A 17,864-nucleotide genomic window follows, 5' to 3' on the forward strand; every position below is an offset into this window, starting at 1 on the left:
TGTACTGTACCAGCGCACCACATTCCCCCACTCCCATCTATACAAATCATTTTCATTTAAAAAATAGGGATAATACCAAGAATCTTTAGGCTACCATAAATTTAAATTTCCATAACTTCCTATTAGTCCTGTTATTTCTGTTTTATTTTATTTTATTTTTTTATTTTTCGAGACAGGGTTTCTCTGTGTAGCCCTGGCTGTCCTGGAACTCACTCTGTAGACCAGGCTGGCCTCAAACTCAGAAATCCACCTGCCTCTGCCTCCCAAGTGCTGGGATTAAAGGCGTGTGCCACCCCGCCCAGCTCAGTCCTGTTATTTCTTACGCTTTCAAGTAGTAATATGTCAGGATGCATAATTTATAGATATATAAAGTTATAAAAATTTGCAATCTGATTCCATCTCTGAAGCTAATTAGGAAGTTTGGCACTTAAAAAATATAAGGGGCTAGGGGCTGGAGAGATAGATTGCTCACTGGTTTAGAGCAAGTGCTGGAGTTTGGTTGTCCATACCCATGTGGAACAGCTCATAACCACGTGTTACGAGCTCCATCAGGATCCAGTGCATTCTTCTGTCCTCAGCTGGCACCACACTCATGTGCAAGCACACATACAAACATACATGAAAATAAGGAAATATATCTATAAAAATCATCTTAAGGGGGCTCAGTGGGTAACAGCACTTGCTATGCAATCGTGACCTGAGCATACCACATGCGTATATTGCATTCACACTCACTAAAAAAGTAGAATCCTAGAAAGTCAGTAGGCATTCTTTCATCACCAAAAAGAACAACTCAAATAACAGTGAACAACTCTGCGCAATAAAATGTAAAGGAAGGACAATGGAGTGAGTCTCTTAAATGTAGTTTCAGCATACATTTATGAATCTGAACAGGTTTGGCAATGGAACCAAGCCACACACAGTAAATGTTAAAGGAAGGAAGGCCCTGTACCGATTCGCCACAAGATGGCGCTGCGTGGTTTCCTTAATGTGAGCCGAACTCCCCCACGTGGCCGGCCCGAGACGGTGCCACCCGGCACTTCACTCCCAGCCTCCTTCCCCGCCTTCCGGAAGTATGTTCTATAGCTCGGCAAGAGCCCGCCCCGGGGTAGGCGGGGCCAAGGGGCTTGTGTCCGCTTTTCCTTGGGCCTGATTGGTTAGTGCTCCCCCAGCGCGGAGACGTTTTCCTGTTGCCTCTGTGTTTGGGAAAGGAGCGCGGGAGCTGTACCACTGCTCGTCAGGTCCGTGGGCCGCGGGCTTTCGGCGCGATCTCCGGCGCCCACCGCTCGGGGAGCCTCCGCCCGTGGTGTCCCGCGAGCGTGCGGGCTAGGAGAGAAGGGAAGAGGGATCCCTGAGCCGTTGTAGCCTCTTTGAGTGCCAACTGCGAGGTGAGCGCTGGAGTGTCCAGGCGACCCCGGGTCAGTTGCAGCTGCCGACGCGATGTGCCGAGCACTTGACAGAATACACTTTTCACATTTGAACCGAATGGGCTCCTGGGCCACTGAGGCAGAACGCTGCTCCTGGCGACGACAAGGAGCATTACGGTTTAGTATGGTATCTGCCCAGGTCCAGGCCCATGCAGCGGGAAGGATTAGGAGAGAAACCGACCAAGGGACTAAGCCCAACACTGAAAAATCAGTCTCTGATTTCGCCATCCCTGGCCAGTGCACCCTCTTCAGTCCCAATAAACTTGTCCCTAAATGCCTTTTTTGCAAGTAAGTGGGAGAAGCTTTTCAGGGTGTTGGTTTATTTTCAGGTATAGGTTCCCGGTTGAGAAACGATGACGGAGGTTCTGGATCTCCACGGACAGGACTCTGATGGGGGTAGTGAGGAGATGGTCCTAACTCCTGCAGAGCTCATTGAAAAGCTGGAGCAGGTAAGCACCCCAAATACAACCCATATGTCCCGTGTTCTTAGCTCTTAATTTACTCCGGGTGTGCAGTACCACGGCTCAGAAAATAAGGAAACAGAAGATTTGTTTCCAAAGAGCATTGTTTGTAACATCTGCATAAAAATAGGAAGCCCGAAAGCAGGACCTTCTTTAGGAGACTTGTCAGTCTTCCAGGATGGCTAGTAAAAGTAGGCTTTGGACACATGTAGTAGAATGTTTCACAAAGCAAGGCTCTGCTGTGCTATTTTGAGGACGTAAAGATCTGTGTGATGGAAGCATGCATTTCTCTATAGTAGACTCTTTCTCTGTTTCCTCCCCCTTTGGAAAATGTCTGCTCTAACAAGAAATTGCCATCCCTTTTAGTCATAATAGCAATGATTATTTCTTGCGTCATCGTCTTCTTCTTCTTCCCCTCCTCCTCCTCCTTCAATAATATCTTCTCATGAACCTCTGGTAGTTTAGGAATTCTGAACATGCTTGGGTTTTTTTAGGTTTTTTTGTTTTGTTTTTGCTTTTTGTTTGTTTGTTTTAAGTTTGTTTTTGAGATAGGGCCTCACTATGCATCACTGGCCAGTCATCACCTGCCTCTGCCCTCTGTGTGCTGGCAGTAAAAGCATGCACTGTGTTGCCCTATAAGTTCCGGGACATTCATGGCATATACTATTGACTGTTCTTTAGAGGACAGCTGACCATGGGTACCCACCTCCAGTGGATACCTCTACAACATAGCCCCTACAACCAAAGCTCAGGGAACGCCACAGAAGAGAGAGCAGGAAGAGACAGAGGACCAGGACATCTGCTGCAGGGTTATCCTCTCTATATGTCAGGGAGGCTGTGCCCGTAAGAGCTCAGGAATATTGCTGCTTAGACAGGACCCAAACAATGAATGACAATGGCATCCCAACCCGGCTGGGGAAACCTCACAAGGCCCCACCCCTAAATGAGCCGCTGACGAATAACTACAGCTGAGAGAAGGAAGATTAGTCTTCGTCAGGGGTGAGATTTCCCTAAATGGTTATCCAATGCCAAATGGTCATCCCTGAAAACATACAGACAAGCAACACCACATGAATCCAGCAGGTTCTATCTATGGATTTATTTGTATATATAGGTAACAATAATTTAAAAGAGGCCATGAATTTTGATTTGGAGTCGGGGGATATGATTGGCATTGGAGGGAGGAGAGGAAGAGGGGATGATGTAATTATACTTTGACTAAACTTTAAAAAATAAAAGGTTCATTGGGTATTTCTTACAGTGCAGAGTTTCTCATTTCAGTGATTGTATTTGTTTGGTAGGACTGTATAATCAAACAGATGAGTGGCTTACCGAGGGTTTTACTGTGTGTAAGAGTCTGAGGTCAGTGTATTGGCTGGATGGTTTCTTCTGGGCCATCTCTCCTTGGCCTGTGGTGGCCGTCTCCGGTGTCTTTGCTTGGTCTTCTCTCTTGGCTGTGTCTGTGGTAACATTTTGTTTTCTGAAAAGGACGCCAGTCACTGAGTTAGGTCCCATCCTGGTGAGTTTGTATTAGCGCCCTCACTTTTTCTAAAGATACAGTAGCAACAACAAAAGAAAGTATTTAGAAAGAGTAAGTGTAAGCCAGGGGTGGCGGGCGGCATGTGCCTTTAACGCTGGTACTCAGAAGGCAGAGGCAGGCCAGTGGGATTGAGGCCAGTCTGCTCTGCATAGCCAGTTCCAGGCCAGACTACACAGTGTGCTGTCTCAGAAAAGGAGAAAGAAGGAAGAAACTTGATGGTGCCGGGATCGGTAAGGAAGTAGAAAGGTGTTCCAGTTGATGCTCTTAGATGACAGGTAAGGCTCATGTGTCATGTGGCATTCCTGAGAACTTACCATAGTGATGAAAGAAGTAAACCAAACAATCTTCAGTTGAATAAAAGCCCCTTCCTAAAAGAAGAGATGGGAAGGCTGCCATACATCATGAGCTCTCTCCAGAGTACCCGTCCAGCAGAGGGCCTTCTACGTGAGACGCCTGCAGCTTTCATGGGCCTGGGAGCTGTCTCTAGTGTGCTTTGCTCCATTGTGAGGATCGCTCATTTCTCCTGTGTTGCTTTCTAGGCCTGGATGAATGAAAAGTTTGCCCCTGAGCTCCTGGAAAGCAAGGCTGAGATTGTCGAATGCGTCATGGAACAGCTTGAGCACATGGTAAGAGTTACTTGTCTCTGGACTGCAGAGGAACAGAGAGCTGAAAGCATTTGATCAGCAAGGTGAAGTGTGGTCTGACACTGAGTCTGTTGGCTTGGCTCAGCCCAACACTTTAAAATATAGTTACCAGCTATCTCAGTCACGGTTCTCTAAAGGAACGACCGAAAGACTGAAATCTATGTTTATTACAGTGGCTGACAGGTTGTGGTCTGGCTAGTCCAACAATACCTGACGCCCAGCAGAAAGGCCACGAATCTGATAGTAAGTGGTTTGTTCCAGTAGGGTAGATGTCTCAGCTCATCTTCGGTATGTGTTAGGATCCCCAAGAAGTGTGTCCTGCTACTAGGGAAGTAATACCTCAAGAGCTGGGTAGATGAACTTGCCGTCAAGAGTGAGGGCAAGCAGGCAAAAATCAAGAGCCGCCTTGCCCTGTGTCCGTTTATGTAGGCTGCCCACAGAAGGTGTGGCCCAGATTTGAAAGTCAGTCAGTCCACCTCAAATGATCGGATCAAGAAAAATCCCTCACAGCTGTGCCCAGCTGCTTGGGTTCCAGCTGACTCCAGGTGTGGACGAGATGGCAACTAAGATTGGCCATTGCATTGCATCAATGTTTATAAACTACAAGAGTTTCTATCACATTTTTGACTTAATTTTTATTTTATGTGTATGAATGTTTTGGTAGCACAGATATTTCTGTGCTGAATGCATGCCTGGTGCCCACAAAGCCCAGAAGAGAGGATATCAGATTCTCTGGAACTCAAGCCACAGGGGGTCATTAGCCCACTGTGTGAGTACTAGGCACCAGACCTGGGTCCGCTGCAAAAGCAGAAGCACTCTCCACTGCCAAGCCCTCTCTAGCCCGAGTTGCCATGAACACCATCATGGCAGCTTCCTGTGACCAGTCTGGTCTGTCCCTGACTCTGTGTCTTAGTCAGGCTTTCAATTCCTGCACAAACATCATGACCAAGAAGCAAGTTGGGGAGGAAAGGGTTTATTCAGCTTACACTTCCACATTGCTGTTCATCACCAAAGGAAGTCAGGACTGGAACTCAGACAAGTCAGGAAGCAGGAGCTGATGCAGAGGCCATGGAAGGATGTTCCTTACTGGCTTGCTTGCTCTGGCTTGCTCAGCCTGCTCTCTTATAGAACCTAAGACTACCAGCCCAGAGATGGTTCCACCCACAAGGGGCCTTTCCCCCTTGATCACTAATTGAGAAAATGCCTTACAGCTGGATCTCATGGAGGCATTTCCTCAACTGAAGCTCCTTTCTCTGTGATAACTCCAGCTGTGTCAAGTTGACACAAAACCAGCCAGTACACTCTGCATCTCTACATGAGAGGGTTTGCCCCAGCAGCTAAGTATCATCCCGTCCACTGTGCTGTTCTGTTTCCCACCATCCCTGGCAGCTCTCCTGTCTTACATCCTTAGCCTGCCTGACAGTTGAGTATGTGGTCTTCAGCTTAGCATGCTCTGAGCTTAGGTCATTCCCACCGTCAGAGCAGTGCAGTGTCTGTGTTACAGCGTCTTGTAGTGTGATTCTCAGGTGTGTGCACATGGGTGTGAGGGTCACAACACAGCTCTGGCTGTCAGTTCTCCTCTTCCACATTGAGGCAGGGTCTGTTAGTTGCTCACTGCTGGGCATGTCAGCCTAGCTGGCCCAGGAACTTCCAGAATTGTTCCTGTCTCTGCCTTCCTTTGTTACAGCATTCGTGCTGGGGTTACAGACACGCACCAGCACTCCTGGCCTAACTGAGGTTCTCATGCATCCAGTAACACGCACTTTACCCACGGAGCTATCTCCCAAGTCCCCAAACTAGTGTTATGACACTGGTTTGTGAGCCCTTAGACATTTCTGCTGTGTGCTTTATTCTCTCTCCTTTACAATTGGATCAGAGTTCTGTACTCTTGTGGCTGACTGTATTCAGATCCTATTCAAACAGTCATCTTTAACGGGTAGTTATGAGTTATATACCTAAGAGTGTTCTGTTTTCTTAAAACTGCATAATTTTCAGGTCCTCAACTTTGCCAATGCTTATGGTGCATAGTGTTTGAGCATCGTGATTTAAATTTCTCTTCTAATAGGAAGAAAATCTCAGAAGAGCCAAGAAGGGGGACCTGAAGGTCAGCATCCATCGCATGGAGATGGAGAGGATCCGCTATGTCCTCAGCAGCTATTTGCGGTGCCGACTCATGAAGGTTTGACGGGCCTTGCATTGATGCAGTAAAGCCGGGATGTGAATGGCATGGGAAGAAGCTGAGGGCCTGAAGGTTATAGGAGCCTAGCATCGTAGTAGCCAGGGACTGAGGCGAGTCCATTCTGGGACATGTAGTGGAAACTGTAGGTGAGATAAGCCCAGAAAAAGGCAGCGTGCCCCAGGTCTGACTTACTTGATGGTGTGGTGCTTGCTGGCAGTGGAAAGAGTCAGTCATGAAGATGGAGGTCTGTGTGAGACAGCTGCCTGGCCAGTTCCAGTCACTGAGAATCTGTCAGACGGACGATGAAGACTTGCTGTCCTATAGTCCTCTGACCTCAGCATGCACAATAATAGACATTGTAAAAAGAATGCCTGCTGAGGTGGGCATGGTCTCTCGTGCCTCCAGAATGTTTGTGTGTATATGAGTGTTTTGCCTGCGTATCTGGGGCCATGTGAATGCACAGTACCTTCAGAGGCCAGAAGAGGGCATCAGATCCCTGGAACTGGAGTTACAGATGCTTGCAAGTCCCCATGTGGGTGCTGGGAACCAAACCTGGGTCCTCCAAAAGACCAGCAAGTACTCTCAGCCATTGAACATCTCTCCCACCTATTAAATGTGAGCTTCTTAAGTTGGGCTGTTATCCTAGACTCTGAATCCTGATCTTGTCACTGAAAATACTAGCTATCTTTTCATACCTTGTCATCAGTTTTGATGCATATGCAATAAAAATTTATATCTGACTTATTAATGAGACTGAGCCATTAAGAGTATGTTACCAGAAACTTCTCTCAGATAGACATCTCTCCACTGGACTATATGCTTTTTATTGTTTTTGTAGGGTTTGTTTATTGGAGGGCGGGGAGTATCTTTTGGGAGAGGTCTTATTATGTACCCCTGGCTAGTGTGGAACTCGCAACACAGACAGGGATAGCCTCAAACTCAAGGATTTGCCTGCCTCAGATTACCTTGTGCTGAGATTAAAGGTGTGAGTTACCACACTCAGCAGCTTTTGTTTTTTTTATTACACATGTCTATTTGTGGGTTTTGTTTTTTTGTTGTTTTTTTGTTTGTTTGTTTTGTTTTTTTGTCGTGGGTTTTATAAAGCTTAGGCTGGCTTCAAACTCACTATGTAGCCCAGGAAGACCCTGACCTTCCCGAGCATCGAGATCATAGCAGGCACTCCATACTGTTTTCTGTAATGCTGGGGATCAAGCCCAGTGCCTTGTGCGCTCTGCCGGCTGAGCTACATCCCCCACACACACACTTTTGTTTAAGACAAGCGTCCGCTGTAGTCCCCGCTGACCTGAACTCAGGATCCTTCTGCCCCAGCCTCAGCAGGCATTCTTATTTTAACGTTTATTAGTGCGCATGTTGAGGTCAGAGGACAACCTGTGGGGATAAGTTCTCTGCATCCACTATGTCAGGTTCATGGAATCAAATCCAGGTCCTCGTGTTTCAAGGCAAGTCCTTCAACTATGGAGCCAGTTCCTGAGCCAGGGCTGGGAACTGAACTCAGGACCTCACATGTGCTAGGTGGCCTGCCATGGAATCTCTCCATTCCTAAACCAAAATCCTTCATTCATCCACGTGTGAAAGGTATATACAGAGATAGCCAAAGTTTCAGATCTTACTTTACTAAGACCAGGTCTCTGCAGCCAGGGCTGCCTCAGACTTGAACTCTTCCTGTTTTAATCTGAGTGCTAGGATTATAGGCATTTACCACTGGGCCTGACTGATAGTTCACTTTAGAAAGCAGCGTACAAGAAAAAACTTAAAGGGTAGATTTACAGTTTTAAAGGATGGTCAGTGCTGCCACGTACGTGTGTGTGTTTGTGTGTGTGTGTGTGTCTGTGTCTGTCTGTGTGTCTGTGTCCCTGCTGGCCGTTGTCAGGTTCGTACCAATTCCTTGATCAGGAATCACAGTGCTTGCTTCACATTGCAGGCCAGTCCTCCCAGGCTGCTGGGTCCATACCTTTTTGTGCGGGAGGCATTTGTCATTTTGTTTTATTTTTGAGTTTGCTCTGGTCTTGTTGATGTTGACCTTTTTTAAGTCTCGCTACTGTTTCAAGCTGTATATTTCATTTCTGGAGATACTCCAACAATTAAATGTCATTTTTGTATCTGTGTATTCTGTATACATATTTTCAGCTTTTTGTAGGTTTCAGCTCCTGAGAAGATACCTCTACATTAAATATTAAATAATAGCTTCTCTCTTCCTTGGCATCAGATATATTTATGTTTTCTGAATTTCTTTACCAAAGCTTTCCTCTTTGAATTGCCTTTCTTTTGGGGAGTCTTAGAATGTCTCTTTCTTTGAATTCTTAGAGTCTTGCTGTTAGTGGGATTTATTTTTTAACCCCCTAGTACCTGGGGATCTGGACCTTGCACATGCTAGACAGGTGCTGTACCACCACAAAGCCGTTCTCCTGGCTTCTTGTCCATTTCGCTGCTGCTGCTGCTGCGTTGAGTGTTTCCCTGGCGTGTAGGTCTAGTCACGGTGTCTGTGTCTGGTGTCCGTGGAGGTCGGAGCGTCACGCTGGGCTCCATGGAACTGAAGTTACAGATGCTCTGAGCTATCGTGTGGGTACTGGAAATTGAACCCAGTTCCTTTGCGAGAGCAATAAATGCTCTTAACCACTGAGCCATTTCTGTAGCCCTTTGATGTCAGCCTTCAAGTTAGCAACAACTTCATTCAGCTTGTTCCAGGCCAGGCAGAGACAATGTCTCAAAAATCAGGGTCAGCGATAGCTGAGGAAGCGCAAGGCTCATGTCTTCTGGCTCGTTCACGTGTGCACATACATAGCTGCACTCGCACGAATGCACGCACACACGCACACACGCAGGCAAATACACAAAATAAAACTGGGTCTAGGCTAGCTCAGTGACAGGGAGCTAGCATGCGCACGACACTGAGCTCAGTCCTCAGCATTGCCATAAGGAAAGCGGAACACAGGCATATGACTCCTGAGTGATAGATCTTCGTGATTTTTATTTCTCTTCACAGATAGAGAAGTTTTTCCCTCACATCCTAGAGAAGGAGAAAGTGCGCGCTGAGGGGGAGCCTTCCAGCCTGTCTCCGGAGGAGTTTGCCTTTGCCAAAGAGTAAGTGATCAGGAAACGTAGAGCCCCGTCTCCAGTTGTCAGCCAGTACCTTGCTCACTCCTGTTTGTGCACACCACAGCCATTGGAATTCTTTGTTCCAGGTATATGGACCACACGGAGACCCACTTTAAAAACGTTGCCTTAAAGCACATGCCTCCCAACCTGCAGAAGGTGGACCTCTTGAGGGCAGGTAAGAGATCAGGATCATAGTGTGTACCCCAGACACTTTCAGAGACTTAGAATCCTCTCCCTCTCAGTGTGCAGAGAAGCAACAGAGCGAATAGAAGTAGGGAGGGTTCTGGTTAAAAACAAAAGTAACCAGAGATGTCAGGATTACTGTTTCAGCAGTGTTCTGTGTCCTGAGAGTTGGAGTGGACTCAGGGCTCTTACACAGATTCAGACTCCTCCCTTTATTCAGCCACACACTGTCTGAGCCGCTGCCGGGGTGTGAGGGTGGGGGTCCTGGGCCTTTCTGAGCTCTAGGGAAGCAGGCCTCCCAGAGCTCATAGGTTTCAGAATTCATGGCTAAGACGGAAGCTAGGAAACAGTCTCCTGCCTCAGGAAAGGGCTTATCAGTTCTATTGTGACGGTCAGCCAGTTGAGTGTGTATGAGTTGTCCGTCCGTGAATGCATATCCCTCTACCACAGCCTGATATGATACAGTTAAGTCTAAGGAGACCAAATTGCCAAGCCAAAGCAAACCTTTCTCTAACCCAGCTCCCACCTTGTTTACTGAGTTCAGTGTTCCTAGGCCACACACAGAGCAGTGCCCCGAGAACTTATCCCTTGCCCTAACATGGGTGCTACACCAGGAGTCCTGTAGTATGGAACGCTGTCCTGTGTTTGAATAGCTCACATTTTGGGCAGCTGGAAGGCCAAGACCAAGGCACCAGAAGATTTGGTGTCGAGAAAGAACTTGTCCCCTTTCGTGTTTCCTTCTTTGTGTCCTGCATGGCCAAAGGCAAGAAGTAACCTCTTTGTAAGGTCACTCAAACCCACCTGTGTTTTGGTATCCTCTTATCAGAACACTGGTCAGATTAACTGAGGGCTTACCCCTTAATGGCCTCACTTATCCTTACGTACCTTCTTAAAAGCCTTCCTCCACAGTCTCATCCCAGATACCAGAAGTTATAGCTTACATGTATGAATTTCAAAGGAATACACTTTAGCCTATGACGTTTGAAATAAACCAGACCCATACCACTGTGTAGTATTTTTAAATCAACAATTTCACTGTATCTGCCTCGAGAACTCCAGAGGTAGAGGAGCCATTGAAGCCCAGCCCAGCTTGTGACACATCCTGACATTCTGACCAGTGGTGTAGAAGGGCGGCAGCATTCCTTAGCCTTAGTCATCGAGCGACTACATAAGGTTGAGACCATATTCCTCTCTGGTATTGGGTACTGTCCTCATGCAACCCAAGCTTTCCTTTACACAAGGCTCTGCTCATGCAGATTCTGCCTCAGCCTTCTCGTGGCACCCCAACCTCATTCGCCCTCTTTAAAGCCTGGGCTTTTCTGTAAAGCTCATATCTGTTGCTTTCTTCCACATCACTGAATGTATTTGCCACAAATGTGAGGCTTCACCAACCGCTCAGCACCTCGTTTGGAAAGACACGTCAGACTAATTCGTATCTCCCTTAATGTGCAGTGGCTCCCACTCATCTGCCTTCACTTTTCAGTGTGTGACCTGCAGTCATCCATGGCCTAAGATACAAAATCTAGAAATAACTTGCAAGTTATTCATAATAACATGCATACATACACTCATACACATAAAATAAATACCTCAAGAGTACTTTTTAATCCTGCACTGTTGTGACCAACAGTGTACAATCTCACTTATCAGATAACCAACACTATACCTCAGACTTACGTGAAAGCGGTGGCCAAAGCTTTTGAGTAATTTACCCCCTTCCTCATGTAGGCATTCTATCCTCTCACCAAAAGCAGGAGGGTGGGTCGAGGACAGTAACAGAAACCATCGACTTTATTACAACATAATTGCTCCTCAGTGCTACTAAACTCTGTGTGTGTGTGTGTGTGTGTGTGTGTGTGTAAATGATACAGTACTATTCACTGGGGTTCTTGAAATGGATCCCTTTCAAAATCGGAAGCTGCTGCCCAGGCGCATCCCCTAGGCATGGTAAGGCTGTGGCATTTGTTGGATGAGCAGTTTCTGTACATCAGGGGCCTCCAGAGCATTAATGCTGATGGCTTTAGTCAAGTCGAACATGCCAGCTGCTTTTGGTTACACTTTTGTTTTCCTGGCAGTTCCCAAACCAGACCTAGATTCATACGTGTTTCTGCGAGTGAAAGAACGACAAGAAAACATACTAGTAGAACCAGAAGCCGACGAGCAGAGGTGAGTAGCGTGTGGATCTTCCCCATGGAGAATCAGCTAAACGCCATACATACATACAACTGTTCATCCTTTTTCAGAGACTACGTGATTGACTTGGAGGAGGGCTCACAGCACTTGATCCGATACAAAACCATCGCACCTCTTGTTGCTTCTGGAGCAGTTCAGCTAATATAAAACAGAGCAAGCCTGAGGACATGGAGTCGTCACAGACAATATTAGAAACACCATCTTTTGTGTCTAATAGTGAAGTCATGTTCCATACAGTTCGTCAGCAATGTGTGGACGTGGAAAGGACGTGGAAAGGCGTTGATGCAGATTTTCCTTCATTGTCACAGCCTTCTCCTAAATCCCTGTTTAACCAGCACCAACAGATGGGGCCCGTGCTCTGAATACTCAGCAAATAAATCAACCGTCAGGTGTGTGCCTTTTATTTTTCTACTACTAACTGAGCTCAGGAGGGGTCTCGAAGAGGCTTCCCTGCCCTGCCCATGATGGCGAGATGGATTGGGCATAACTTGATGATTACAGAACTCCTTTAGCTTTCCTGGTGGAAGATCATAAGCAGTTGTGGTCTGCTTCTATACAGCCTTAATATGTGGCCTAATGATTTGGAACCTCAAATACTGAAATACTGAGCTTAAAAACAAATGTCTTGTTTGTTTGTTTGTTTGTTTGTTTGTTTGTTTTTTGAGACAGGTTTTTCTGTATAGCCCTGGCTGTCCTGGAACTCACTTTGTAGACCAGGCTGACCTTGAACTCAGAAATCTGCCTGCCTCTGCCTCCCGAGTGCTGGGATTAAAGGCGTGTGCCACCACACCCAGCTAACAAATGTCTTTCATTCATAACCGAAGAAAGTCACAACTAACAAAGCCACTCTTAAATGTCACGCGTGTGGTAGAAGAGTCTCCGGACAGTTCTTAGCTTGGTGTCTAATGAAGTAGATTGACCCCCAGCAAGCCTCCAGGCCATCTGGCTTTCCCTGAGCCAGCCTCTGAACAAGAGCATCATTATTAACCGGCCTAAAGTGGGGCTTCAGCACTTTCCAGGAATGTGGATAAAATAACCTGGTGGGCAGCTTCACCCGGACGGACACCCTAGGGAAGACAGACGGCTCACAGGTCTGCACCGTGGGACTGATGATAACAGCCAGTGCTTTAGGCTCTCTCTCCTCCCTCTTGAGACAGGGCAGTTCTGGCTATCCTGGAGCTTACTATGTAGAGTAGGCTGTGTTTGAACTCAAAGATCCACCTGCCTCTGCCTCCCTATAGCTTAAAGGGGCGAGGTACCATGCCCGACCAGTCTTTTTGTGATAATGTAGATTTTCACTTAAGATAATCAGAGAGTAAACCAGTGAAATTCTATCACTGCCAAGAGAGCCCACTAGATAAGAGCAAGGAAGGTTCTCTGTGAACGGAAGCATGGGATATTCCTCCAGTAAACTCTACTCTCCAGCTTGTCCTCTGCATTGAACACATGTGTACTAAGCAGACTGTGTGCGGCACAGCCTAAAGTCCCAGCTCAAAAAGTATACTAAGTCCCTTGCAAAGAATGAGGGTGACTCACCAGAGTGGCCAGATGTGTGGTTGTCGTGGTTTTGAGTACTATTGCTGCAATAAAACATAACTGGGAAGGATTGAGGAACCTAGAGGCGATAGGGACACCACAGGAAGACCAACAGTCAACTAGCCTGGAACCTTGGGAGCTTCCAGAGACTGGACCATCAACCAAAATGCGTACAGGGGCTGGACCTAGGCCCCCTGCGCACATGTAACAGATGTGCAGCATGGTCTTTATATGGGTCCTCCAACAACTGAAGCTAGGCCTTACTCTGACTCTGCTGTTTGCCTATGGATCCTGTTCCCCTAAGTGAGCTGTCTTGTCTAGCTTCAGTGGGGGAGGATGTGCCTAGTCCTGGAGTGACTTCAGGTGCCAGGGTGGGTTGCTACCCAGGTGGTACAAGCTTGCCTATAGGGGCATTTTCTCAACTGAGATTTCTTCCTAGAGGATTCTAACTTGTTCAAGTTGACCACCTTTCAATTTGGCACACCTATATACTGCTATTAAACCATAACCTTTATATTCTTGTTTATCCCAAAATAATACCAATATCATAAAATGCATCTAACTTTTAAAGTCTTTAAGACTTTTAAAGTTAAAACTTAAGTTCATTCTCTTTTCAGTATCCAAGGTATCTAAAAATTAGGTTTCTATAAAATTAAATCTAACCTAAGAGGGAAGAACCAGGAACAGGCACCACCAAATCAAATGGAAGGTAAATCTGCTCTCAGTGCCTCACTCATGATCTGGTCCCCAGAGAGCTTAGGCAGTTCTGCCTCTCATCCGCACACAGCACAGGGACTTTGTCTCAATAGGCTCACGCCAGCTCCAGTGCACCCTTGCTGCTATCCTTGATAGTCATCCACAGGCCTGCTTTCCAGTATGTGTTGGGCCTCCACTGCAACTGAAACTTTATCTTCACCAATGGCCTCTGTGACCATTCCTATTCATCCTGGTTGTCAGCTTGACTACACCTGGAATCTACTACAATCCAGAAATGGAGATCACACCAGATATTGACGCTAGAAGACACAGGCTTTTGATTTGGATCTTGACATGGGATGACACACACTTTTGATCCAGATCTTGAGGCATCGTGGGCAGGAAAGCTTAGGTCCAGGCAAGGTGGTATATGCCTTTAATCCCTGGAGACCCAGGCAAGCAGATCTCTGAGTTCAAGGCCAGTCTGGGACAGAGCAAGTTCCAAATAAAGAACAGTTTAGGTCCAGGTGTGGTGGTCACACCTTTTTAATCTGGGCCATACCTTCTGCTGGAGGCCTACATAAGGACAATGGAAGAAGGAAGGATTTCTTCTTGGCCTGCTTGCACTTTCTTGCCAGCACATCTTTTAGAACCTACTTCTTCAGGATCCCAGCTTATATAGAAGACCTGCTAAAACAGAAGACCTGCTAAGACACGTAGCCTCATGGGACTGAGCAACTACTAGATTCTTAGTCTTCCTGTTCACAGCTGCCTATTGTTGGGTTACTTGGACTGCAGACTAAGTCATTCCAGTAAATTCCCTTAATATACAGGGAGATTCCATAAGTTCTGTGGCTCTAGAAAACCCTGACTAATACAGCCTCTCGCAGGGCCGAGCCTCAGCTGTTCTCTGTGACCCCTCAAATCCTGCGGCCTCCATGCTGCCAAAGCCAGTACACACGGAAGACTCTTACATGTACCAAGTGTGACTCCAAGTCTGAGATGAGCCACTGCTGTCCTACAGCTTCTATGTGCTGATCCTTAGGAATTACTCCCCAGGTTTTGCCTCAGTGTCACTAGTCTTGTTAATAACAGCTGATTCTTCAGCTCCAGCTGATCAGAAACCACGAGTGCTTAATACAAAATATTTTATGAAGTGCCCTAACGGATTCCTTGAAAGTCTCAAGCGTTCCTCTGAAACTTCACAACTCAGGCTGCCACGGTCTGCACTTCTCTCAGCTCTCATGACTTCTAACTTCCCACAGAACAGTCCATTAGGCTTTGAGTGTGTAACAGCTTTTCCAAATCATAGTTCCACACTTCCCATGATCCTCCCCAATAATGTGGTTAGGTCTGTCACAGCAATAGCCCACTCTGTTTGCTCCTAGTTTACTTTCTGTTACCACAGTAAAACATGACCAAGAGCAGCTTGGGGAGGAAAGGGTTGATACATCCTAGGCATAATCTATTAAGGGAGGTAAGAGTGAAGTGGAGGTCTTGGAGCATTACTGCTTGCTGACTGGCTCTTCATGGCTTGCTCAGCCAGGATTGCTTTGTGGCACTGTTCCCAGTGGGCCCAGCTTTCCCACATTGGTCAAGAAAATGCCCCTACAGACTTGCCTACTGACCATCTGATAGAGGGATCTTCCAAACCAGGTTTCCTTCCAGATGACTCACCTCATGTCAAGTTGACAAAAATAGACAATCACTGAGTAGCACAGTCTAGGGTGGTCTCACAGTAAAGATAACAGACGGGTGAATAACAAGCTGGACATGCAGAGGTGACATGGCAGGGAAGTTTAGGTGGAGAAAGTCCCAAACAGAAATACCATGCTCCGTATAGTTGGCATCCCTCGAGTGCAGTGTGCAAAGAGAGAGAGTAGTGCAGGATAGTCTGGAAGGTAGGCTGGACCCAGATAATAAGAACTTGCTAGACCTACTTGGTCCTCAGCAGTTCTAAGAAGTAGCTAGCTGTTGAGTGGTAGGTCTGACATCTTTGCCAGGCCGCCATCAAACTGTGGTGTTAAGCCTCCAGAAGAGGAACTTGGGCTATTGCCTACAACAGTTGTATCCATTTTTTCCCTTTTATTTGTGTTTGCATGTGGGTAGACATGTACAAAAGAAAGCTCACATGTAGAGGTCAGAGGACAGCTGGGGAGAGGGAGTTCTGTCTTTCTACCATGTAGGGCTTAAGGATGAAGATTAGACATCAGGCTGGTTGGCAAGCGCTCTTACCTCTAAAGTCTCTTGCTAGCCCTAGAATAGTTCTTAAATCTTTGATGTACATCTCACTCACAGAGAAATCGTGGTCAGTTAGAGTCCCAAACTGGGGGTACTAGCTTAATAGTCCGGAGCTATGGATACTTAGTCAAAGGATGTGGATTCCGGGAGGGCTGGGGGGGGGGGGGGCCCAAGGTTGTGCAGTCAACTGCTCCAGGTACTCCACCGAACAGCAAGTTTTGTGCCTATCATGTGCATGCAGGCTGTGTGGAGGAGTTGGATTCTCTGCTGAAGCCACAGGGTCAGTGTACTGGCTGGTTTTGTGTGTCATCTTGACACAGGCTGGAGTTACCATGGAGAAAGGAACTTCAGTTGGGGAAATGCCTCCATGAGATCCAGCTGTAAGGCATTTTCTCAATTAGTGATCAAGGGGGAGAGGCCCCTTGTGTGTGGTGCCATCTCTGGGCTGGTAGTCTTGGGTTCTATAAGAGAGTAGGCTGAGCAAGCCAGGGGAAGCAAGCCAGTAAAGAACATCCCTCCATGGCCTCTGCATCAGCTCCTGCTTCCTGACCTGCTTGAGTTCCAGATAAACAGCAATGTGGAAATGTAAGCTGAATAAACCCTTTCCTCCCCAACTGCTTCTTGGTCATGATGTTTGTGCAGGAATAGAAACCCTAAGACAGTCAGTTGCGCCATTTCTTTGAGGAAGACTGGTTGAAATTCATCATCTCTAAATAAGGGGGAATTTAAAATACAAAGGCATGGCTGTCGAGAGATTTTTTTCCACTTTGTTTCACAATACGTACCACTAAAATGATGACTGGCGTTTTCATCAAACAGTGGTGCCGTGCCTGGGTTTCATCCCCGAGCCACCTTTTCTTCTCTTTCCTCAAGGAAATACAATGAGGCTTACCTGAACACTTGGACTATAAGCATAAAAGCATGAGACTGTGCTAATAGGAAAGGATTCTGACCCACAACTTAAGACAGCTGAGAGGAAGTTTCTTGGGTTGGGAACTTGGATATGAGAGGAAGTTTGAAGCCTCTTGGGGATATAACTTGGCATCCAAGTGATCCCAGTCCAAATGACTTTTTAATCTTTCCTTGTTTTCTCTGGACCCGTAATTGCCTTCAAACATCATATTTAACTATCTTACTGCTTCTCAAAACTCTCGGCTGGCTATCGGTTGCTTCCAGAAGAGGAAGGGGTACGTGCTTTCAGCAGGTGCCCTCTGCCATGTGAAACAGAAGGTTAGAGACATAGCTGAGCTCTTAAACACTCCAAGAGAGGAAGTGGGAGTCCTCTTACAGTGGTCAAGGGAAGCTACTTACATTGAGGACCATCCGTGGAAGGCTCTATTTGAATTAGGTGGGTAGGCATCTCACTATTAGGTTGAGTAGCAGTAAACTTTACATAACAAGTTGTGTAAAATGCCTTGGCATCGGGCTGGAGAGATGGCTCAGTGGTTAAGAGCATCAACTGCTCTTCCAGAGGTCCTGAGTTCAATTCCCAGTAACCACATGGTGGCTCACAACCATCTGTAATGGGATCCGATGCCTCTTCTGGTGTGTCTGAAGAGTGCAACGGTATACTCATATACATAAAATAAATAAATCTTTTTTAAAAAATGCCATGGGCTCATGTGTAGTAGGAGTCCGTATGTCTTA

General features: G+C 46.7%; 1 protein-coding gene across 1 annotated transcript; it reads left to right on the forward strand.

The window, feature by feature from the left end:
- Positions 1-1,180: 1,180 nt before the first annotated feature.
- On the forward strand, positions 1,181-12,365 carry Gins4 (GINS complex subunit 4). The gene is made up of 8 exons (XM_085844064.1): positions 1,181-1,388; positions 1,757-1,876; positions 3,968-4,054; positions 6,138-6,251; positions 9,256-9,353; positions 9,455-9,543; positions 11,627-11,717; positions 11,795-12,365. Exons 2-8 carry the CDS (start codon positions 1,781-1,783, stop codon positions 11,889-11,891), a joined length of 672 nt encoding a protein of 223 aa, XP_085700190.1. The 5' UTR covers positions 1,181-1,388; positions 1,757-1,780; the 3' UTR covers positions 11,892-12,365.
- The last annotated feature ends 5,499 nt before the right edge of the window (positions 12,366-17,864 follow it).

The sequence above is a fragment of the Mus caroli genome, unplaced genomic scaffold, assembly GCF_978045245.1.
Source record: "Mus caroli unplaced genomic scaffold, Mus_caroli_1 scaffold_10, whole genome shotgun sequence".
Lineage (NCBI taxonomy): Eukaryota > Metazoa > Chordata > Mammalia > Rodentia > Muridae > Mus > Mus caroli.

What these genes read in the sequence shown, in the direction of transcription:
- Gins4 (XM_085844064.1), top strand. Translation starts at nt 1,781, where the DNA reads ATGACGGAGGTTCTGGATCTCCACGGACAGGACTCTGATGGGGGTAGT. An exon ending in GAGTTTGCCTTTGCCAAAGA is followed by an intron (nt 9,354 to 9,454) that starts GTAAGTGATCAG and finishes TCTTTGTTCCAG; the next exon opens with GTATATGGACCACACGGAGA. An exon ending in GGTGGACCTCTTGAGGGCAG is followed by an intron (nt 9,544 to 11,626) that starts GTAAGAGATCAG and finishes TTTTCCTGGCAG; the next exon opens with TTCCCAAACCAGACCTAGAT.